Raw genomic sequence first — 25,427 nt, 5'->3', positions numbered from 1 at the left:
GTTTTCTTACTCTTTGGAAAATCTTGTCCTCTGAAGCCAGAGACTACCAGAAAATTCGATTTTTGAGATTGTATCAGTAAGAATGAAACATCCCAATCTTGCATGGAGGTTCTAACTCACTCTGACACAGAGAAGCAGACTTGATTTACAATGCAGGTGCAGAGCTTCAGGTAAGGTGTTTCTGAATGCGACATTCTACATTTATCCACGGAAACAGGACCCTGAGCTCATTTTGCAGTCCAGACCTCAGGCTGGCCCCTCTACTCCCAACCCTTCTCTGCTTTGAGCCGATCAAAACTTTGTCTCATGGTTTCTCTGGTGCCTGGTCTCCACTGTTACAATGAACCAGTCGTGGGGCTACAGGTTTTGTCCTTGATGGTCTTAGGCTGCTGACTGCATTAGACACACTGTTCTCTTCTTGAGTTAGTGCCCTTAATTATTATAGTTTAATAATATGGGTTTTTTTCATTGTTATCAGAAGGTTCTCAAACTTTTGGGGTTTTCACACCCTCTTTTACACTCTTAAAAATCATTGAGAATTCCAAAGAGCTTTTGTTTGTGTTATATTCATCGATACATACCATATCAGAAAATTAAAACTAAGAAAATAAAAAATATTTGTTTCTATATTAATTTTAAAAACTAGGAAACTCATTACGTGTTAACATAAATATCAATAACATTTTTTATGAAAAATAATTATATTCCAAAACAAAGGAAATTTAGTAGGAGAAATGGCATTGTTTTAAATTCACGTTAATTCCTTTAATGTTTGGCATAACAGAAGACATTTCTGCTTCTGCATTCAATCTGTTGTGATATCACATACTATGCAACCACTGGGAAACTTCACTGTATATTTGTGAAAGAATGGGAGTGAAAAAGAGTGAAGAAAGTCTTAATATTGTTATGAAAGCAATTTCGATCCTGTGAACCCCTTGAAAGAGTTTCTAGGACCCTAGATACCCCCAGACCATAGTCTGAGGACCACTGGTCTTAGCTATTCTAGCTTGTAGTTTCTCAGATGAAGTTTAGAATGTTTTGTCTCTTAATTTGGGAGGCAGTAATTATGTATTTAAAATCTTGTCTTCTCACTGAAGGATATCCTATGCCTCTCCAATTATAAAATACTTTACAGATGATTTCTTGATAGTCTTGCATTTTCCTTTTCAGATCTCCCACCTTTCTCATTTTTTATCATTCCTAGTTATTTTATGTTCTTTGTTGCTATTGTGAACGGGATCCATTTTTCCCACTGTATTTTAATTGGTCATTGTTGGCCTCTTACAATTTTGTATGTGGCCATTTGCTTACTCTTTATTAATTCTTATGTTAAATAATATATTTGGTATGATCTAGTTTTTAAAGAAAGAACTAGAAAATTTGAATCCGTTTATATAATGTTAGTATTGATACGATATTCTCAATACTCTGAGCTATCATCACACATTAGATGAAATATACGATATTCTGAGAAAAACCCACTGTTCAAGTTCTAGATTTCAGAGATATTTTATGAGGAAAATACCATAAATATGCTGAATGCCCTTTTGGCATCTACTCAAATGATCGTGTTTTTTCCTTAAGACAGATGCATTGAGTAAGACTAGATGACGCCTGTTCGGTCTTCTAGAATTCTTCCAATTTTGGGGCACCGCGAATGACAGACCCGTTTAGATTATTAACAGAATCAGATGCCATTTTGATTGTCGTTCTCACCTTTTGAAGGGGAGGAAGGCATAAGCATGCCCCACATGTCCCTTAGGCTGTTCAGGGAACCTGGCCAGCACAGACCCGTCCGGTGAGCTCAGGCAGGGCTCACAGAGAGGACCAGCCAGAGGGCTGGTGATTGACAGGCCTCCTCCCTAAGGCAGAAGTTCCTTCGCAGGCCGCTCAAGTGAACTGCTATCTGCGGGGGAGACCTCATTAGTCATTTTCCCTCTCAATTTCAGGGTCGGAGCCCGCTGGCCTCGAGGTGACATCGTCGTGGCACGAGCCCCACGGAGTTTGGGGGAAGTTCTTGGGGGAAGACACCGCGCATGGCAAGGAGACTTCGCTTCAGGAAAGTGGGTCTGTCCGAGAGGGCTCCAGGGACGCCGGGGTCCTCTCTCTTTCCCCCGGGCTCCAGGCCAGGGAGGCGCGGCCGAACGCCATGAAGCCCCTCGCAGCCTCGGCCGCCAGTCCCGGGCCCTGCGAAGAGCGCGGGGCGGACGGCGCGGCCTCCCCTCCCGGCGGTCCCGAGGGAAGGCGGCGCCCGCGGGCGGGAGGAAGAACGTTCTTCCAGAGCCTGGCGAGGGGCCGCCCCCTCGAGCGCCCCGCCCCCGGCCGTCCCGCCGCGCACGCCCGAGGGGTGGATGGAGACGCCGGCTTCCGGCCCAGGTAGGGGTCTGGGCCTCGGCGGCGGGGAGCCGGGGGCCTGGCGGCGTCGCTTCCCCTGCCACTGGGGGCGGGAACCCCCGCGTCCACCCCGGGAAACCGGACCGGGAACGGGAGGGGGGCTCGGGGGGACCGCGCGCCTCGTCCCGACCGAGTCTCGGGAACCTGTGGCCCGCGCCGCGCCGGCTCAACCCGAGGGAACGCCTGTTCAGGGCTGACTTCTCTGGCAGCAGGTCGGTGGAGCTGGGGTCCCTGCCGCTCCAGACGCATCTGTAAAGTTTCCTTTTTAAGGAGAATGTGCAGACAGGAAAGAGCGTTGTGATATTGAGAAGTAGAGAAATCCTCCCAGAAACGATGTCATCTCGACTTGCTCACCAACAGCCCTGTTCTGTAGTAGTTTCTATTTGCACCTTGCTAGAATTTTCCTACGAGAAATTTAAAAAAATTTTTTAATAATGTTTTATTATTATTGGGATGATTGTTGGCTATAAGCCTTGAAATAGACATTGTAATGGCCCTAAAATTAAAAAAAAAAAAAAAAGATTTTTGAGAAAATTTGAAAACCCAAAGAATCCTTATGGGTTTTGTTGTCTCTGGAGTTTTCTTGGTGATTGAATGGGTGCCCTTAAAGCCTCTTAATGTTTTTTTTTGTAATTCTCATTGGTCCAGTAACTTTAGAGTTATTTTATGCCTGCACAGAATGTGAGGTGTTCCGTGTTACTTGTGCAAATAATGCTAAACCTGAGGAATAAATTGTCGTTGAGCCATACTACCTAAACGTTTCTAGGTTCAACTTCTAAATACTTTCCATGGATCCTTGATGCTTATCCTGTAACACCTTGACTTGTTTGTTGTGTGTTACAGGCCCAGGATCACAGCTGCAGTCTGGATACTTACTCTATGTCATGATATCTGAACATTATTATGCATTCTTTTCAAGCTTTGCTAAAGGTAGGTGATAAAGTCGACAAGTGTTCTGGATTTGCTGGAGCCTAAGTGCCAAGTTTTGACAGATAAATGACGGTGCATGTTATTCATGCCGTATTGATTTTTATTATATTATAAAAGATAATCGTTTTCAAATGGGGAAATTTAGAAATGTATAAGATTTCAAAGATAACTTGTTCTTTATGAGTATATTGATGTGAAGTCTAGGCATGTGAAAAATTACTCTCATTTGTCTTAGTCCTTTTTTATTATTATTGTTGGGAACCAGAAAAGCACAAAGTAAAAGATTAAATGTGGTGATCTTTAATACCAGACTATATCTATTTGGAGAGATTTTCGTCAGTCACATAAGGCATTGTCCTGCACTTCCTTTTTCAACTGTATCTTTACAGCTTATTTTTTTGTGTGCAAATATTCTTTGAAAAGTAACTTTTATCTGTCAAGTCCAAACTATTTGAAAGTCCATTAGTTGCTACTAAGAGTGTGATAAACAGATATTTGAAAGTGCAAATATACTTTAGACTATATAGATGTAAAGTATGTACAGTTTTGATGTAAGAATGTTTGATCATTTTAATAATTTCTGCAATGTCAGTGCTGTAAACTATTTACTTCCTTTTTTTTTTTTTTTTTTTTTACCCAACAAATGAGGGTCTCTTCATTAGTTTTTTACCTGGATTGATAATTTGAAAGATTGTATCTAACAAACTTCCTTTCCTTTGCATAGGAAACAAACTCAGTTATCCTTAGAGGGTAAACAGATTTCCATTAGACTTTCAAACTAATTCACAGAAGACCCCTTACCACTTTAAGGACACACAGGGAGTCAGGAACCTCAAGTTGGGAAGCATTACTCTTTAATACTGAAATCATCTATCACTGAACAGCAAATTTCTTTTTTTTTTTTTTTTAAAGATTTATTTATTGATTGATTGATTGCTATGTTGGGTCTTTGTTTCTGTGCTAGGGCTTTCTCTGGTTGTGGCAAGCGGGGGCCACTCCTCATCGCGGTGCGCGGGGCTGTCACTATCGCGGCCTCTCTCGTTGCGGAGCACAGGCTCCAGATGCGCAGGCTCAGTAGTTGTGGCTCACGGGCCCAGTTGCTCCGCGGCATGTGGGATCTTCCCAGACCAGGGCTCGAACCCGTGTCCCCTGCATTGGCAGGCAGATTCTCAACCACTGCGCCACCAGGGAAGCCCTCTTTTTTTTTTTAATAAATATATTTATTTTATTTTTGGCTGCGTTGGGTCTTTATTGCTGTGCGCGGGCTTTCTCTAGTTGCGGCGGGTGGGCTTCTCATTGTGGTGGCTTCTCTTGCTGCGGAGCATGGGCTCTAGGCACGCGGGCTCAGTAGTTGTGGCGCACGGGCTTAGTTGCTCCGCGGCATGTGAGATCATCCCGGACCAGGGCTCGAACCTGTGTCCCCTGCATTGGCAGGCGGATTCTTAACCACTGAGCCACCAGGGAAGTCCTCAAATTTCTACCATGGACTTTGACCTGGTTTGTTTCTTGACTCTTCCATTTACCAGCATTATGACCTTAAAAACTCAGTCTATTCTTTCCTTCTCTAATATTATTTCTAGGAAATTGTCCATTTAATCTTTTTTTAAGTTTCTTGATATAAAATTGTATCCTTTTATGATCTTTTTAGTCTCTGCTGTAGTTTGTTAGTCTTTCATCCTTAGTACTGTCCATCTGTGCCTTCTCTCTTGTTTGGTTTTTTCTTGATCAGTCTTGATAGAGGCTTGTCTATTTTTAAAAAATTCTCTTTGAAGAACTATTATATTTATCAATCCTCTAATCTGTCTTATTCTTTTTCTGTAATGTCTTTCTTTAATTTCAACTCTTAGCTTCCTTTTTTCTACACTTTTTGCTTTTATTTTGTAATTATATAATTTTTAGCTTTTCTTCCTTTGTAATAGAAAATTTGAGGCTATCTGTTTTCCTCTGTGTACTGTTTCAGCTGTATCCCATACATTTTCATGAGTAGTATTTTTATTATTATTCAGTTCTAAGTCTATTTTAAAATGGTCATTACATTTCCTCTTTGGCTCTTGAATTGCTCCTTTTAAAGTATCCAAGTGTATAGGTTTTTAAAAATTTATCTAATAGTTGTTGATTTCTTAATTACATTGCAGTCATATGTGCTCAGGAAGAGTATTCATTATTAGACACAGGATTTCATGTGTATTCAGGATATCCATTCAATTTTCTTTGTTAATTGTTTAAATTTTATTTATTCTTAAGAACTTTTTTCTCCACGTGATCCAAAAATCACTGGCAAGATGGGTTAAAATCTCCCACTAAAATTGTGACTTTCTCCATTTTTCTTTGTATGTCTTTCAGTTCTTATTTTATGTATTTTGGGCCTCTGTTTTGAGCTTTTCTATTTTCTTGGTGAATTAAGTCTTTGATTATTATGTAGTGATCCTCTTTACCTCTAGTAAATATTTTTCCTTAGAGTACATTTTGTCTGATGTTAATCTAGCCACATCACTTTCTTTTGTTGAATATTTACATGGTACCATTATTTTATTTCCAGTCTGTCTCTGTCTGTAGTTTATGTGAATCTCATGCAAACAGCCAGAAGCTACTGGTTTCTGTCTTTTGACTGGTGAGTTTGGTCCATTTACAATTCTTGTGATTACTGACATATTTATAATTGTTTCCACAGGGCTATTTTATGCTTTCTATTTCTTCTGCTTTTTTTATGCTTCCTTTATTCTCTTTTCCTGAGTTTTTTGATTGAATGAGTTTGTTAATATCACTTTTTCTCTTTTAATATTATGCATAGTATTTTGAGGGTCTAGTGTTTAAGTATTTGACATGTATATCTTAAAGTCTAAAGTTATTATTTCTTTTTTTTTTTTTTAAAGCAAGGCAATGCTTTTTTTTTTTTTAATTTATTATTTATTTATTTTTGGCTGTGTTGGGTCTTCGTTTCTGTGCGAGGGCTTTCTCTAGTTGCAGCAAGCGGGGGCCACTCTTCATCGTGGTGCGCGGGCCTCTCACTGTCGCGGCCTCTCTTGTTGCGGAGCACAGGCTCCAGACGCGCAGGTTCAGTAGTTGTGGCACACGGGCCCAGTTGCCCCGCAGCATGTGGGATCTTCCCAGACCAGGGCTCGAACCCGTGTCCCCTGCATTGGCAGGCAGATTCTCAACCACTGCGCCACCAGGGAAGCCCCTAAAGTTATTATTTCTAATTGCCTCTTTAACTATATGAGGAACTTAAGAACATTTTAAATTCTATCACTCTGCTTATGATTATTATTGTTCATTTTTGTCTATTATTGTTGCTTACAGTCAGTGTAGTTTAGATTTACACACATGTGTAACAATTTATTTACTGTTTTTGGCAATTGAGACCTTCCTTGTGAGACCATTATCATTCTTCAGAGACATCCTTTAGAAGTTCTCTTTCTCAGGGGTCACTGTCGTTAAACTCAATTTTTTTTTTTTGGTGAAAAATATCTTTAATTTGCCTTTGATCTTGAAGGATACTTTTGTTTGTTCTAGATTAACAGTTATTTTATTTCAGCATTTTGAATATTATACTACTGTTTTCTATTGAAATATCAGCAGTCACTCTAATTGTTTCCTTCTATATGTAATATATCTTTTCTATTTGGTTGGTTTTAAGAGCTTCTCATTGTCTTTGGTTTTCTGTAGTTTCATTGCAGTGTATCTAACTGTGGATTTTTAAAAAAAATTTACTGAGCTTCCTAAATTTGAGTGTTTATACCTTTCACCTGTTTGGGAAAACTTCCAGCCACTGTCTATTGCTTTTTCTCCATTCTCTCCTTCTCAAACTGATTAGATGCGTGTTAGACTGAATCAGTCAGGAAAACAGAATTAATACCAAGTAGTTCAACAGAGGGAATTTAATATGGTGCTATGGTCTGAATGTTTGTATCCTCCCCAAATTCATATTTTTAAATCCTAACCGCCAGGGTAATGGTGTTGGGTATGAGGCCTTTGGGAAGTGATTAGGTCACAAGGGCAGAGCCTCATGAATGGGATTAGCATTGTATAAAAGAGACCCCAGAGAGTGAGCGCCTCCCTTCCACCATGTGGGGTTACAGCAAAAAGACAGCTATCTAGAAAGAAAGTGAACACACACCCAACACCACATCTACCAGCACCATGATCTTGGATTTCCTAGCCTCTAGAACTGTGAGAAATAAATGTTTGTTGTTTATAATCCACCCATTTTATATTGTTTTTGCTAGAGCAACCTGAACAGACTAAGACATATGGGGGATTAGTTACAAATGTTTTAGGACAGGGGTTCCCAAGCCCCAGGCTGCACAGCAGGAGGTGAGCGACAGGCTAGTGAGCGAAGCTTTATCTGCCGCTCTCCATCGCTCCCCATCACTCGCATTACCGCCTGAGCCATCCCCGCCCCCATGGAAAAATCGTCTTCCATGAAACCGGTCCCTGGTGCCAAAAAGGTTGGGGACCGCTGTTTTAGGATATCTGAAAGCCAAATGGGACAATGAGGCAAACTAAAAGTTAGCAATAGCAAAAAACTGTTGTCACTCCTCAGGCTCTAGAGTTACAGCAAGGAGATAGTCTTACCAGAATTCAGAAGCTGAGGCCATCTAGAACCATGGCAGGTCTGCTCTACAGGAACAGGGACTGCTGGGGAGATACAGCCACTGATGGAGACACCACAAAACCCAGAGAAAGCAGAGGAGAAATATCCTGCTACCATCCAGTCTCCTGCCTGGCACTCTTACTGACAGCATCTAGCAGGGGAGGAAGCCAGTGGGACAAGGAGTTTGGGAAATACAGTTTTGAGATGTCAGCCCCCAAGATTCAGGACACGGAAGGTCAGGCATGGATCTGAGAGCAAGCAGACCATTCTGGTCTCCCTTTCATATCTTTCAATTTGGCTCTCCTGTTTTTCTTTACTTTGTTTCCCTATACTACATACGGAGTAATATTTTTATTTTGGTAAAATGTACATTACATACAGTTTACCTTTTAACCATTTTAAAATGTGCAGTTCTGTGGCTGTAAGTACATTCATGTTGTTGTACAACGATCACCACCATCCACCTCCCCAACTTCTTTTATCTTCCCAAACTGAGACTCTACCTGTTAAGTAATAATTCCCATTTCCCTTCCCTGATCTCCTAGCAACCACAATTGTACTTTCTGTCTGTGAATTCGACCATTCTGGGTACTATGTATAAGTGGAATCATATAATATTTGACCTTTTGTGACAGGCTTTTCTTTTCACAACACATAAGGCCTTCTAGGCTTTTCCATGTTGTAGCATGTGTCAGAATTTTCTTCCCTTTTAAGGCTGAATCACATTCTATTATATGTAATACAACATTTTATTTATCCATTCATCCATTGATGGACCTGCGGGCTGCTTCCACCTTTTAGTTGTTGTGAGTAATACTGATACGAACATGGATGTACAAATAACTCTTTGAGACCCTCCTTTCAATTATTTTGGATATATACCCAGAAGTAGAATTGCTGGATCATGCAGTAATTCAGTGTTTTTCTGAAGAAGCACCATGTCATTTTCCACAGCAGTTGCACTATTTTACATTCCCACCAGCAATCACAAGAGTTTCAGTTTCTCCACACCCTGAACAACACTTGTTTTTTGTTGTTTGATAATAGCCATGTTAATGGTTGTGAAGTAGTATCTCTTCATGGTTTTGATTTGCATTTTCCTAAGGATTAGTGATTCCGTATGCTTATTGGCCATTTGTATATATCTTCTTTGGACAAATGTCTGTTCAAGTCCTTTGCCCATTTTTAAAATTAGGTTATTTTGTTGTTGTATTGTAGGCATTCTTTATGTTCTGGATATTAACCCTTTATCAGGTATATGACTTACAGATATTTTCTTCTATCTTGTGGGTTGTCTGTTCACTCTGTTGATGGTGTCCTTTGAGGTACAAGAGTTTTTAATTTTTATGAAGTCTAATTTATCTATTTTTTCCTCTTACCTGTGCTTTGGTGTCAGAGTCAAGAAATCACTGCCAAATTCAGTGTCATGTAGCTTTTCCCATATATTTTCTTCTAGTTTTTATGGTTTTAGCTCTTATGTTTAGGTCTTTGACCTATTTTGTGTCAGGTTTTGCATGTGGTGTAACATGAGGATTCAACTTCATTCTTTTGCATGTGGATTTCCAATTTTCTCAACACAAATTGTTAAAAAGACTGTTATTTCCTCATTGAATGGTCTTGACAGTCTTGTTGAAAATTACTTGACCATATATGTGAGGTTTTATTTCTGGGCTCTCCATTTGATTCCCTTGGTCTACGTGTTTGTCCTTGTGGCAGTAAAACACTGAGTTGATTACTATAGCTTTGTAATAAGTTTTGAAAGCAGGAAGTGTGAGAGACCTTCAACTTTATTCTTCTTTTTCAGTATTGTTTGGGTTATTGGAATTCCTTTGAGATTCCATCCGATTTTGGGATGGATTTTTTTCTATTTATGCAAAAAAATCTCATTGGGGTCTTGATAGGGAGTGCATTGAATCTACAGATTGCTTTGGGCAGTACACATAGACATCTTAACAATATCGTCTTCCAATACATGAACACGACATGTCTTTCCATTTCTTTGTGTCTTCCTTAATTTCTTTCAGCATTGTTTTGTAGTTTTCATTATACAAGTCTCTCACCCTTCTTGGTTAAATTTATTCCTAAGTATTTTTTTTGGTGTTATTATAAATAGAATCACTTTCTTAATTTCTCTTTTGGGTTCATTGTTAAGTGTATAGAAATTCAACTGATCTTTGCATGTTGATTTTGCATCCCATAACTTTCCTGAATTCATGTATTAGTTCTAACAGCCTTTGTGGATTCTTTAGGGTTTTCTACATATAAGATCAAGTCACCTGTGAATAGAGATAATTTTATTCTTCCTTTCCAATTTAGATGCCTTTTATTTCTTTTTATTTATTTTTAATAAATTTATTTATTTATTTACATTTTATTTTTGGCTGTGTTGGGTCTTTGTTGCTGTGCATGGCCTTTCTCTAGTTGTGGCGAGTGGGGGCTACTGTTCGCTGCGGTGCACGGGCTTCTTGTTGTGGTGGCTTCTCTTGTTGCGGAGCATGGGCTCTAGGTGCGCGGGCTTCAGTAGTTGTGGCACGTGGGCTCAGTAGTTGTGGCTCGCGGGCTCTAGAGCGCAGGCTCAGTAGTTGTGGTGCACGGGCTTAGTTGCTCCGCGGCATGTGGGATCTTCCCGGACCAGGGCTCGAACCCGTGTCCCCTGCATTGGCAGGCAGATTCTTAACCACTGCACCACCAGGGAAGTCCCATATTTCTTTTTCTTGACTGCTTGCTCTGGCCAGGACTTCCAGTACTATGTTGGATAGAAATGGCAAAAGTAGGCATCCTTGCCTGGATGATACTTAAAGAGTATCTCCTGTGTGCCAGTCATGGTTTTAGAGTCTTTGGGTTACATCAGTGAACAACCTGGATAAAATTTTAGCCCTCGTGGGGCTTACATTCTAGTAGCCTAGAAAAAATAGTAAATAAAACATAATAAACAAGAAATAATATAATGTGCAAAGAGGTAATAAGTGTTATGAAAACAGAGCAGGGTAAGGGGGACCAAGAGTTGGGAGGCAGGATGGAGTGGAGGACAGCAGGTTGAGATTTTAAATAGGATGGTTAGGATAGGTCTTATTGAAAGGTGATGGCTGATGTAAGACTTGGAGGAAGTAAGCCATGTGGCTTCCTGGAGAATGAGTATTCTGGACAGAGGGAAGAGACAGCCCAATGAGAGATCATCCTGTGTATGCTGTGTATTAGAATGAGCCTGCAGGCAGTTTGATTATTTTAGTAAAGAAGAATTAAGTGCAGGTTTACAAAAGCAGTCAGAATAATTGTTGAGATGAGCGTTAAGATCCTGAAGTAAGATACATTTTTATTGTGTTACGGTCCTTTTTTCTATCATGAGAAAAACCTCAGTAGCTCAATATATAATAAATCAGCTAAAAAAGGTGATTTTTCATTTTATAATGTAGCTTTATAAGTACCTTTTCAGAGTTATGGTAAATACGTAGATCAAAATACAGTAAATATATATGTCAAAAGTAATTCTTTAGATTACATGATCATATAATTAAGAACAATTATATGTTTTAGTTTTATGAGCTAGAGAATTATTATTTTTTTATTCTTTGGGTGCTGAAGACTAGAAAAAATATAAACATTGCTATGTAGAAGGCAATTTACTGTAATCATTAAATAGTTGTTTACTAACTGTGACATTTTATTTTATTCTTAAAGAATAAACAACTGTGTATTTGAAAAGTATAGTTTAGGAGTCATAAGGCTTGTTTCTATTCTAATTCTTGAAATTCTTTACTGTTTAATTCTGAGGAAGTCTTTTTAGTGTTCTTTTGCCTAAAAGTTTTGTTTGTTTTAAATGGGGCTTAACTAAGTGTATTCAGTTTCCAAAAAGCCTATGCATTTGTCATTTTGTGATTATTGTTTTATAATGTAGCAATGCACTGCTTTAAATATTTGTCTTATTATGAACTGTTTAAGAGGAAATTCTATTTTAGATAAACTCCTGTTCTTGTTTAATGTCCAGCTCTAGTACTGCTAATTTCTGTATCTTTTCAGATACTTCAGAATTAATTGCTTCTTCACCTGGGCGACCATAGCACTTTATGCCTATTTCTATTACCTATCACTTTTCATAATATAGTTACATATTTATTTATCTATCCACAAGTTACCTATCTTTGTATCCCCAAAACTCTAAAATACTTTGCACACGTTTGGTGTTCAGTCGTTTTTAACTGAATTCATATGCCTGTATATTTAAAGACCAACAGTTAATCCCTAATATTAAAACAGCAGAAATTAAAATAGTGTTCAATAACATTGCCACTGAAAAGGCAATATTCCATAAAATGAATGGTTTTCCTGGTTGAAAACTCCTCCTTCAGGCATTTAATAAGATTTAATTTGGTCTTTTGGTCTAAATTTTACCTCATATGGATGGCATAAATGCTTATTTGCATGACTCAAGTAGATAGATGTAAAAAGTAGTTATCTTGTGACTGATTATGAAATCACTAAAGTGGATGATTATTACTGATTACCTCCTACTTGTTTCTTTGCATTTCGGATCAAAAGCACGAATTTCATAAGGATTAAGTGTTGTAAGAACTATTCCTAAGTGTGTTTTTATGTAGTGATGTAAGAACTATTCCTAAGTGTGTTTTTATGTAGTGATGTAATTTTCAGCAGGCATTTATAGCCATTTACTGGATGATGTCCCCTTAAATATAATGAACCAGAATATGATCCTTATTTTGTTTAGATTTTCAAATTCTTTTCAGCTCCTCCTAATCCTTATTTCTCTCTCCCATTTAAAAACTTTTTTGGAAGAACCATATTGATTCACTTATTCAGCAGCTATGTATTTAACATCTACTATATGCCAGGCACAGAGTGAGGCATTGTAAGATTTGTAAGTGAACAAGAGAGATAAGATCTCAGTTCTCAGAATTAACAGATAAACAAATAAACATTTGCCCATTTAGCGAGCATTTACTAATTGTCTGCAGTGTGTTAGGCATCATTCTGGGAACTGTGGGTACAGCGGTAAGAATAACAAAGTCTGTACCCTCTGTAGCTTACATTTTGATGGAGGAATAAAATATACAGGGAAGACATTTCTAAAAATGTTATATTTGAGCTGAGATATGATGGATGAAGTGGAACAGAAGGAAAAGACTGAGGCCAAACAGCAATTACTGATGATAAATAGAATGAACTCCTCGTGTTTGATGCACGTTGGTTTGTAGTTTCTGAGATAAGATTAAGTTTATTAATGCTTCCATTTTGTCACTTAATTATTAAATTAGGGCATCAGTTGGGAAGTTTTGTGGGAGGTGATGGACAGCAAAGAGGGAACAATTTGAGGAGAGAGAAATTTGAGGACAGAGATCACTGTGAAATAGTTAATCCCCCCAGAGAGAAGAGAATACACAAACCAGGGAAGTGCAGTAGCATTGCTGGGCAGCATTGAGGGTCTACTTGCAAGTTTTTTATCCTGAATTTAAAGTGAAACGATACAGCCTAGTAGTGTGGTTTTCTCTAGCTACAGGCACAGGTGTGAAGAAGATGCAGAGTTTAACCAGAGTTGGTTTCTTAACCCCAGGAGACTGGTGGTGGAGAAAGAGAAGAACAAGAGTGCTGAGGGCACTTGCAAGGAAGTTATAATAATTCAAGCTGTAGAATTTATGCTGGGGAAGGAGAAAATGAAGAGGGAATGAAGACTGAAGGGAGCTGACGGATATAAAGAAAGCGAGGAATCAATGGATTGGTGGATTAAATGAGGTTGAAAGTTGTGGTCAGACAAGTGAATTTCATGGGCTAATATTAGTATGTAATAGTAACACATTTATTAATAGATGTGTTTCTGTGTGTATGCATACACATACAAGCACAACTGCATCAACTTTTTTTTTTTTTTTTGCATCTACGTTTTAACATCGAAAAGAGGGAGGTTTTGCACAGATAATTGAAAAATTCTGAGGACTGCTACAAGTTCTGGTTTCTCTTTCTGTTCCTTTTTTTTTCCTTTGTAATTTTATAGAAATGGTTGAATGTAATATAAGGGGAACATGAAAGGCTAAAAGCTTTTACTTGGAAGATCTTATCTTAGGTTATATATAAAATCTCTTTAAAAATCCTTGACCTTATTGGCCATATCCTCCTAATTATTTCAGCACTGTGCCAGGTGCTGGGCATACAGTAATATCAGGTCAAGGTGGGTTCAGAGTGGTCTTGGAGTGCAGAGGTGGGCACACAACCCAAATGGGATGGAGAGTGGTCACATTTGGAGGGAATGACATATAAGCTAACATCTGAAAAGATAAGTAGTAGCAAAGAAACCACAGAAGTGGGAGGGAATAGTGTATATGAAGATCCTCAAGCAAGAAAGAAATGACCTGAGGGATCCCGAGTGGCTGGTTTGTAGTGTCTGAGGGAAGAGGTGTTGAGACATGAGGCTAGGAAATTAAGCAAGGGCCATATTTTAAAGGACGTGGTAGTTTATGTGAAAGAAATTTCATCCTAAAAGCAGTGGGGGACCGATCATTGGGTTTTACATAGACCAGTGATATAAAACACAATCATTTTAAAGTGTGGGATTTGCTTTGATGGAGAAGTTGAATTTTATCATCTCTAAGGTTCATTCTAAAATTCTTTGATTCATGAGTATAAAGCAGTAAATCAAAATGATTTAAATATGTGCCTCTTATTTTAATCTGAAAATAATTAGTAGCAATTAAAGTGGAACTGTATTAAACATAGAAAGCCCTGCTTACAAAGCATTATTAAACTCATATTCGTCTGTTTGCAAAAAAGAATTGAAATTAAAATTTTTCCATGACTCTGAGTACATTTGGTTACTGCTGTGTATTTTCCGTATCAGTGAAAATATTAGATAATTTCCCATGAGTTTATGTGTGCCATTTAATATCACCCATCAAATGTAGATGAAACTCTGTGCTTTTTCTCTCCAGTGATTTAAACTTTTAAGATGCTTCCATTAATTGGAAAAACAATCATCTTTGATAACTTTCCCGATCCTTCTGATACATGGGAAATCACTGAAACAATCGGCAAAGGAACTTATGGAAAAGTTTTTAAAGTGTTGAATAAGAAAAATGGCCAAAAAGCAGCAGTCAAAATTCTGGATCCGATTCATGTAAGTCACATTGGTTTTTTTTTTTTCCTGCTAATTAACTTTTTAAAAAAATCTGTATTAAACAGTTAAAAAGTCTCTAGGTATCTTATCTTGATTTATTTATCACAATGTCGGTTACAATTTGAAGAAAATGTTTTAAAAAAAAAAGTCTACTTGTTAGAGGTTCCTTGTTTAAATGCTTAACATATATAATAAGGTACAATAAATACTTGATACATGAATAAATATGTAATGCAAATAAGTATATAAATAATACAACTCTCAACAGCTCAACAGTTGATTTAATATTATTTTAGATTTCAAAGTGTTGTCAGAATACAGATTTATGGGTCTAGAAGTAATCCTAAAATGTCGTCTGTACCAGATCTCCTTTCCTTCCTGTATTTATTTAGGTTTCAGGCAGAATTCCTCTTATGCCAAACCAGAAATATTTTTAAAATTACATTTCATTCAGAAAAGGGAAGTTAATTTTCAGGTTTACTTAAGTGTTTCCAGAGCAGAAATGATGTTCCTTTATAACCAGGGTGAGGTTCCTTGTGAAAAATTGAATGTCATGGTCAGTCCACATGGCCTCTTTTTCAGCAATGCCCCAATGGGCTCCTCCTTTGCTTTTTGGGGAAATCCAGTTGTGTTGAGGGAAACTCATCTGTCTTTGCCTTTAAGAGCATGAGGAGATGGATGAGATTCTTCTTTCTGGGAGTGAGAGCTGGACATTTGGGAGCATTTTCAGCTACTGGGACATACGTAGCTCTCCCCTAGCACCTGGGGGAGCCAGAATAAGCTCAGTGATCCCATAATCTCCAAACCTCTACTGAGAGCACCTTCTCCAGTTACTCAGCTCTTGCACGCGTGATGGGAGTGCCGTGTGATGGAAATGACGTGATGTGTGTGGGGAGGGCATCAGAGTCCTCGTCACCGCTCTTACGCTCGCAAACCGTAGGACCCTGCAAAAGGTCTGCCCCTGGGCCTCTGCTCACCTTGGTGTTGCTCTTTCTTTTTTGATAAGTTTATTTCTACTAAATCCATGATGACATAGTTTCATATATCTTTGAGCAGAGGAGAGGGAAGGTGGGGTTTCTTTTCAAGTAGTAAATTAGATACACTGGAGGGAAAAAAATGAATAGCACTGTGCCCAGGCTTCACGGATGCCGCATGTCTTCATGTTCCCCTGTTGGAAAGTTCTTACCATTCAAACTGAGGGAAGAGAGACACGAATTAGGCTGTACCAAAGTGACTGAACCTCTTGTCTTTGCAATTATGGGTCTGTCCTTTGGTCTTCACTGTTAAGGGTTGGGGTCCATGGTGGCGAGAGAAAGGGCTCCAGACTGATCCCAATGTATCGCCCCATAATCAGTGTCTGTCTCCCATTCCTCTGCTTCTTTATGGACAAGAACAAGTGGCTTGTGAATACATGTAGCCGTTATTCTTTCATAATTTACTTGTGTTTGGTATACTGCTAACCTTATAAATCGTGTCTTGTTCTATTGCTTAAATGAAACATGTAGATTCATAACTACAGCATGAAATGTGTTCTTTTGCTGCTGTTATTCTTGTCATAGTACCTGTGTATTTTCCTAAGAATTCTTTATTTACTCTCATTCATCATGCCACAAGTCAAATAAAAAAGATTTATAACCAGGAGATTATAATCTTAATAAAATAAATTTAAATGCACCCAGGCATTTTGCAGAGTGGCTTTTTTTTTTTTTTTTTTTTCATTAGAAGGGTCTTACTGTTATGGATTTTGAACTAATAATCTTCTCTCCAGGGTGGGGAGGAAATGAGCAATACTAGAAGGCAGTAGACTAGTCCTGGATCTCACACGAACCAGCTCTTGTGACTGACTGCCCTGAGCTTTAGTTTCTTCCTCTCAAATTAGAGCTCTGGTCTAAAATTCTTTCCAGCCCTCTGATTCCATGATTCTGTCTTAAAACAATGTGGACATTAAATGTTACCATAAAATATTAGAAGTCTTTTTCTTATTTATGACTCTGTGAGTTGTTTCATGTATATGTGATTTTCCTAGATACATGACTAAGTGCCTAGTCATGTTTGCACTTTTACTGATGGGATAACAACCTATTCTACTTCTGGTGAATGGGCCTTTAGCTAACTAAAGGCTGTATGCCATCTTATGTAACTTAACTCTTCCACTTTTTTGGAAAGGTAGGAGTTCATTGCATGTATGACTAGTTTTTGATAGCCTTCGAATATCCTGTACTTCAGAGAAACAAAATGAACCAGCTAAAAGTTTTCATTTCAAATAAATGGCTTTGCCATCGAAATAAAGTTAACACTACAAAGAAAGGGAAGTCATCTGAGGTAGTTCTCCATATACATTTCTTTCTCATTGCACACAAAAATAGCCTTTTATTCATTCCTTTTCAATGAAATTAATGTAATTAGAGATATATTTGATTAGCAGGAAAATCACAATCTCTCCCCTTAAGCAGTGTAATGAGAAGCTTCAATACATAGTACTGAGTGCAGTAAAAACTATTCTGACCTTGCTTTGACAAAATAAAACTCTACATTTGGTAGTCTAAATTGTTTCTTTGACTTCATTCATGTTTTTCTCACCGTTCTCTCCCCATGACTTTTTGAAACTAGGATATTGATGAAGAGATTGAAGCAGAGTACAACATCTTAAAAGCACTTTCTGACCACCCTAATGTGGTCAGATTCTATGGCATGTACTTTAAGAAGGATAAAATAAATGGAGATAAGCTGTGGCTGGTTCTTGAGGTGAGTGTTTCAACATTATTTTACACGTGGAAATTTGCAGTGTGGTCTTTTTTTTAAAAATAAATTTATTTATTTTATTTATTTATTTTTGGCTGCGTTGGGTCTTCGTTGCTGCATGCAGGCTTTCTCTAGTTGCAGTGAGCCGGGGCTACTCTTTGTTGCGGTGCGTGGGCTTCTCATTCCGATGGCTTCTCTTGTTGCGGAGCATGGGCTCTAGGCACGCGGGCTCTAGGCATGCAGGCTCAGTAGTTGTGGTTCACGGGCTCTAGAGTGCAGCCTCAGTAGTTGTGGCGCACAGGCTTAGCTGCTCCACGGCATGTGGGATCTTCCTGGACCAGGGCTCGAACCCGTGTCCCCTGCATTGGCAGGCAGATTCTTAACCACTGCACCACCAGGGAAGCCCCCGCAGTGTGCTCTTGGAATGACTTAATGTTTATGTAACATTGACCCCATAAAGCAGTTCTAATATGTTCCTGGCTGGTCACATCCTTTGTAGAATGTTATGCCCAGTTCTGGTCTTGCCATCTTTAGAAACATGGGGAAATGAAAGAAAATTAATTAAAGATTAAAAGAAAATGTTTCATAACTTCCCTGGCGGTCCAGTGGTTAAGACTCTGCCTTTCCACTGTACGGGGCACGGGTCAGATCCCTAGTGGGGGAACTAAGATCCCACACGCTGTGCAGACAAAAAAAAAAAAAAAAAAACCAACAATAAAAGAAAATGTTTCCACAATAAAAGACTAAAGAAACCAGGATTATTTTTCTTTCAGAAGAACATGTTATAAAGGGACTTCATTATAATTTTTATTTATTCATCCATATTTTGTTCAACATAACACGTGACAGAGGCTCAGTGCCAGGTGCTATGATATGAGAGAAAATTAATGTACCTGAGGCTTCATTAGACAAAAATGGCGAGCTGCTAATTTCTTCTTCTGGCTTCACTGAATACGAATGACATAAACTACAGAACCAGGTACGGTGGGTCCTCCATATCTGTGGGTTCCACGTAGTTGGATTCAAACAGCGTGATCCGTGGATACGGAGGGTCAACTGTATTTACATTTATGGGGAAAAGCCTTACTAGAAATGGTGTTGAATATTGAATAAGTTGCCAAAGGGAAATTATAGAGTCAGCCTTTTCAATTTCTGAGAATAGGTTGGGACAGTTCTCTGTAATGCAGGAGCACTGGTAGGTGCCCCACTAAGTTAACTGCCAGTCCTAGAAGAATGTAAGAATGTGTTTCTTCTGATTTTCATTGAATATTTTTATTCAAGTTGAAGTAATCATTAATTCCAATAAAATTTATAAAAATTTTTAAAAGCTGCTCTTGTCAAACTCAGGGCTAGTAGAACCTTTATTTGATTACCTTAACAGCATCTATTTATTGTATTCACATTATTTTATTTTTTTAATTGAAGTATAGTTGATTTATAATGTTAGTTTATGGAGTAAAGCAAAGTGATTCAGTCATATATCTATCTATCGATAGATAAATAGATATACTCTTTTTCATATTCTTTTCTATATGGTTTATCACAGGATATTGAATATAGTTTCCTGTGCTGTGCAGTTGGACCTTGTTGTTTATCCATTCTATATATAATAGTTTGCATCTGCTTATCCCAAACTCCCAATCCATCTCTCCCCTGCAACCCCCTTCCCCTTGACAACCACAAGTTTGTTCTCTGTGTCTTGTATTCACATTATTTCATTAACATTTGATTATTCTGTTTCTTTTTTGGAATGTGCCATTGATTTTCCTGCACAGTAATCATTTATAAATTATATTGTCTCCATACTTTAAATTTTTTCTATTATGGTTTTTAAACGAATCTACAGGTAGTGATCATTGTAGAAAATACTTGAAACTATAAAAAGAACCACTCTTACCTCTGAACATATTTCCTTCATCTTTTTTTTGTATGTTTAAAATGATTGACAATATTATTTATGAAATTAGCATATTTTTCCAGTTCATATAATTTCAGATAGACTTAATCATTTTTATCTTTTTAAAAATAAATACATTCACGTGATTAATAAAAAGCAAGTAGAACCAAAGGGCTTATAATACAGAACAATATTAGTGTAGATCCAGGTTAGTGGTGCCACCCTCTCCTGAGCAGGTAGGTCTGTGCTTTTGCTGTGTTGATCACTGTACCTGGAAATAGATGGCTGAACTTCTCTACTCTTTCATTTCCTAATCCGTATTCTGAATTTTGGCACGATTATTAATCGCACCTCTGGAACCCTATGCCCTCCTGCTCCATTCTGGAGGTCTGCCAGGTATCTGACCTCTGATATCTCTCTGCTGCTCACCTGGGTGGAATCCACCATTTATGGATCCTGTGGCCTCCTCTTTCCCAGGTTACTTCTCTGTTTCGCACATCATGTAGTTATGTGCCTTGCTCCCGTTATCCGTGCTACTGATGTCACCAGATCTTGAGTCCGTTCAGTTCAGTTTTTCTAAGGAACAAAACCCCCATCTGTGTGTGTGTGTGTGGTGCTCAGGCAGGCTCCTGGATGTTGATATTTTGTATGTGGGGTAAGAGGATGTCAAGTCTTGATGAGAGAGACCTCCAAAGTATCCCTTTTTTCTGCCCCTCTCCTCCCACCTCCTCCACTTTCACTCTTACCTTGCCCTGTCTGGGTTAATCTGCTCAGGTGACCTCAAAATAGCCCCCAGCTAGCACTTTAGTTTGTGGCTTCCTCTGCATTGCTCAGTTACCACTCAGTCATCTGCATGCCATGTTGAAAAATTTTGTTGCGATCTCTTCTCCACTTCTCTCCCTTTTTGTTCTTTTTTCTCTTGTGGTTTTATACTTTGTTATTCCTTTACTAGCATTTTAATGGAGATTCACATGTGAGAGGAAATAAATGTATATGTTTAATCTGCCACCTTTAATTGAACCAGAGTCTTTCAAAATTGTAAAATAGAATTTTCAAGAACCTTCTCAGAATCTGAAACTGTGCATTATTTTATAGAAGTTTAAAAAAATTTTTAAATAACCAGTTGTGTTCTTCAAAGGTAGGCAATTTATTATGATTTCAGAATTATTTTGTATTTCTCAGTTTAGTTCAAGGTAGCTTTATAGTTTTAGTTAAATCATGCATTAAAACAAAGCAAAACTTTTACTCATCTCCACATAATTACCTAAGTAATAGAATATAAATTATGAACTTAAACCATTTTGCCTTAAATTAATGGTGAATTTTAAAGAATTTACTTCGTATTTGTGTTTGTGTATTTGAGATGCGATGCTCTGCAAATCCTTAATGCAGTCTTGAATAAAACTTTGTATATTTATATCCTTCAAAACATTTTCAGTAAAGCATCTTTAATTTTTTTCCATGTTGAATCATTGGAAAATTAGCATTTGAAGATTCAGGTGTTCTGCCTAATGTAGGCCTAAATGGGCAAGGACACTTTGCCCAGAGTTTAAAAATATTGAATGAGATCAGTCACTGTCTTTTATGCCTAACAAATTCCTATTCTAATTATATTGTCATTTCTCAGTATAAGCACTCGGAGTTAGGTGTGAGTTGGAGACTCCTGATCATAGTTAAATGTTCTTTTGAGAGAGCAGAGAAGATTGATTAAAATGCTTTTGGAACATCAGGTACAAGCAAAGTGGCTTCCTGATGTAATGAATCAGCAGAGACTTAACAGCTTCTTTGAACTTTGTCCTTATATTTTATTATCAGATGGAGGTATTGGAAATATCCCTAAAAGGCTTGAGAAAAAAGAATAAATGGTAGTTTATTAAAATAGTATTTCAGGAATCTGACCTATTTGCACTTACAAAGTGGGGGATAAACGTAGAGAAAGCAAGAAGTTGGCAAACTGTATGTAAGATAATTGATTTGCATATGCAAATTAGACTAATTATATATACACATAAGTGGCTAGATGTACAATTACCTGATTTATAAACATGAATGGTGCAGGTGCTGCTTTAGAGACACTTTCAGAAAATTGGCTTGTGGCATAAATACTTTATTCTACAAAATGACTACTAATTATACCTCTTATCATAATAAAGCGCCAATAAATTATTCTGCATGAGGGTACCAAAAGGATGGCCAAAGAGGGGCTGTGGTGTTACCCAGAGAGTCATGCTAACAATGCTAGACTTCTGATGTGAATCTACGTAAAGAAAGTGTGTCCTGGAGGGGCTGAGCCATCAGTAATATCCCTCGTTATCAGCCTGCCATGTGCAGGGGGGCCGTACCAGCTTAGGCAAACTCCTGCCCAGAGATTTTTCATCTTGAAAAATCATTTTATTTATATTTTGATCCAGAATTGAAATTCTAAGAAGGGGATTACTTGCTCAGATTTTACTGGGTAGTCTATTTTTTCTATTATTTAGTTGTGATTTTTGAATTATTGCTTTCACTTTGATACAATTTTTCTTCTTCCTGTTTTTTTCTTTCATTGTGTTACACTATACATTTTTGAGCATTAATGATATACAGGCCTCTGTTTAGGAATTATTTCCTTCTAAATTCTCTGTATATTCATTTTCAGAACATACAGAAGAGCACTAGTTGCTAGCTCTCTGAAATTCCAGTTACACATTTGTAATGAAACTACCTAAGAAGAGAAGGGGTAGAAAGTTTTCTTTTGTGGGAACTGATTTTTTTTGCAAAACGTCTATGGGGATTTTTATTGTTACTTAGTATTCTAGGTTTTCCTAATGATGTCAGCATAAAGGGAGAACTGATGTTTTTTTTTTTTTTTACTTATGCTTCATTTTGAAATACCATACTTATATTAATTTTAGCTTATTGCTATCCTATCTCTTGACTGACCTGCTTTGTAAAATGTACATAGCTCTTTTGCTCAGTGTTTCCGTTAATTTCTAGTATCTGCTGTGGAAGATCAGGAGCAGCATGTAGGGGGGGTCGGGGGAGGTGGTTAGATTTCTGCATCTGATTATCACTAAACTGGGAGACTAAAAAACAGAGTCAAAATTGAGTTAAATCAGTCTGGTATTAAGCATTTGCTACTGATGAGCTCGAAGGGCAAAATTGTAATTTACCCTTTCTTGGTTGGATGAACAGCAACACCTTCAGTGCTTGAGGAATACAGTCTTCTGTCTCAGAGTCTATTTGTCTAGTATGTCCTCAGTTATAATGGCTGTGAAAAGATGGCCTCTGTCATTGTGTGTGTGTGTGTGCATAAGTGTCTAGGACTAAAGTTTATTCATCCAGTCATTTATTAATTCCATAAATATTATCTATTACTTTGGGCCAGGCATTTTGGTAGGTTCTGGGCATTCAGTGGAGAACAAGACAAACTGTCATCCTGGGGCTTAGAGTCTAATGGTGCAGAAAGATGATTTAAAACTAAATAGACAAATTAAATAATTACGCATTGTTATTGATACTATGAAGAATATAAATGGGGTACTAATAAAGAATGAAAAAGAAGACCTTTTACGAAAAGAGAGGTGAAAGAAGGCCTAGCTGAGTAGGTAACATTTTAAGCCTCCACCTGAAAAAAAAAAAAGCAGGACATTTTTGGTACCTTTGTTCTTTAATATATACTCCAGATACTCTGATAAGAATCATCCCCATCTCAAACCCACTGAAGCAGAAACTCCAAGAATGAGTTTTAGGAAACTAGTTTTTTTTTTTTTTTTTTTTAAACATCTTTATTGAAGTATAATTGCTTTACAATGGTGTGTTAGTTTCTGCTTAGGAAACTAGTTTTTTAAACAAGTACTAAGGTGATTCTTATCAAAGGAAAGTTTGGAAAACACTGCCAGAGCTTCTCAAATTTCAGCGTGCATAGAAATAATCTGGGACTTCTGCTTCTGGCCATGACAGTAACTTGCGTCATTGCGTGGTTGTACCATAAATAACTAGAAAACTGCATAAAATATATTTTTTAAAACACAGCAATTTTCAAACACTGGGAAAGAGACAGCTTAAGACTGTGACATTGAGAAAAGGAAATAAACAAGAGGAACACTACAATTATCCCATCTTTAATCTTGGAGGCAGTTTCCAGACCACGGACATAAGGAGGACATTCCCAAGGAGATCACAGGTATCTTGCTGAACTGAAAAGATTGGGAAGGCAGAAGTGGCTGGAATTTTCAAAGAAGAGAGAGTTAAGCAGGAAAAACGCTCCAGAAATCTGCATAGGGGTTCTCTTGAGTCTTTTACTGAAAACCAAGCTGGAAATGTATAGGGCAAGATTTCAGGCAGTTGGGCAAAGAACAATTATGAGGGTAAGAATTACTGAAAAGCAGTAATCTGAACAACTGTTGGAGTTTGTGCAGGGTTGAGAGATGCTTGAGTTCTGATCAGCCAAATTGGGGAATCTTTGTTGAACCCCCGAGGCACTTAGTAGAGACCCTCCAGAAAGGTTATGTGTTAAAGGAAGGGCTAGACTCACCCTAGAATAAGAACTTCACTTGGCCTCCCATAAGAAGTTCAAAAACAGGGCTTGAAATGTTCAGGTTGGTCCACAAGTAAATTAACTGCCTGACAGAACAAAATTCAACATTCATTAAGGGAAGACAACAAGATCTGAACATTCAGATGTAAAATTAGTCATGCCCATCATTTAATAAAAAATTATTAGATATGTAAAGAAGCAGGAAAAGGTGACCCATTATCAGAATAAAAATCAGTCAAAAGAATCAGACCCAGGAATAACCAGGATAATGGAATTAGCAGATAAAGACTTTAAAACAGCTACTATCACAGCATTCAAGGATTTCAAAAGGAAAACATGAACATAATGTTGAAAGAAATGAAAACTATAGAAAAGAGTTGAATGGAGCTTCTAGAATAGAAAAATACAATATCTGTAGTGAAAAATATATAGTATTGAGTTTAACAGCAGCTTAGACATGTGGAAGAAAAGACCAGTGAATTTGAAGACCGGAAAATAGAAGCTGTCTAAACTGAGCACAGACAGACAAAGAAGGGAAAAAGACCCCTGCGACTTATGGGACATTATCTGGTATTCTAAACTGTGTGTAATTTCAGTCCAAGAGCAGTACAGGGGTGGGGGGGGCAGAGATACAGTATTTAAATAAATGATGGCTGAAATTTTTCTGAATTTGGTAAACAGTAAAAAGTCACAGATCTAAGAAGCTCAGAATCCCTCTTGTAGGATAAACAAAGAAAACCACACTAAGATATGTCACAAACAAGATGCTGAACACTAATAATGAAGAGAACATTATAAAAGCACCAAGAGGACATGTAGGGGTCAGAGATAAGCGTGGTCACTGATCTGTCCTCCAGTATAGTGGAATGGTATATTTAAAACATTGAAAGGCTTTCAACTTAGAAATCTGTATACAGTGAAAATGTTATTCATTAATGAAGGCAAAATAAAGACATGTTTTCATCAAAGGAAAAGAATTTACCGTCAGAGACCTGCACCATAAAAATGTGGAATAAAGTTTTCAGGCTGAAGGAAAATGACTTCATATAGAAACTCAGACCTGCAAAAAGAAATGAAGAATATCATCCATGGTAAATATAAAGATAAATAAGAAACTTTGTATTTTATATTTTTTAGTATCTTTAAAAGAAAAAAAATCACTGTTTGAAACCATAATTATAATTATGTATTGTGGGGTCATTACATGCAGAATTAAAATGTATAACAA

General features: G+C 37.7%; 1 protein-coding gene across 1 annotated transcript in view; it reads left to right on the top strand.

Moving 5' to 3' along the window:
* Window positions 1-14,870: 14,870 nt before the first annotated feature.
* The window catches only part of MYO3A (myosin IIIA), a 171,558-nt gene continuing 161,001 nt past the window's right edge, over window positions 14,871-25,427 (top strand). The window contains exons 1-2 of the mRNA XM_061181578.1: window positions 14,871-15,041; window positions 17,652-17,786. Of these exons, the coding sequence (XP_061037561.1) occupies window positions 14,874-15,041; window positions 17,652-17,786 (303 nt within the window). The 5' untranslated portion in view covers window positions 14,871-14,873. The remainder of the gene's footprint in view (window positions 15,042-17,651; window positions 17,787-25,427) is intronic.

Source organism: Eubalaena glacialis, chromosome 2 (assembly GCF_028564815.1).
Source record: "Eubalaena glacialis isolate mEubGla1 chromosome 2, mEubGla1.1.hap2.+ XY, whole genome shotgun sequence".
NCBI classification, from domain to species: Eukaryota; Metazoa; Chordata; class Mammalia; order Artiodactyla; family Balaenidae; genus Eubalaena; species Eubalaena glacialis.
Note: the sequence above shows the minus strand (reverse complement) of the source record. Positions and strands in the feature narration are given on the sequence as shown.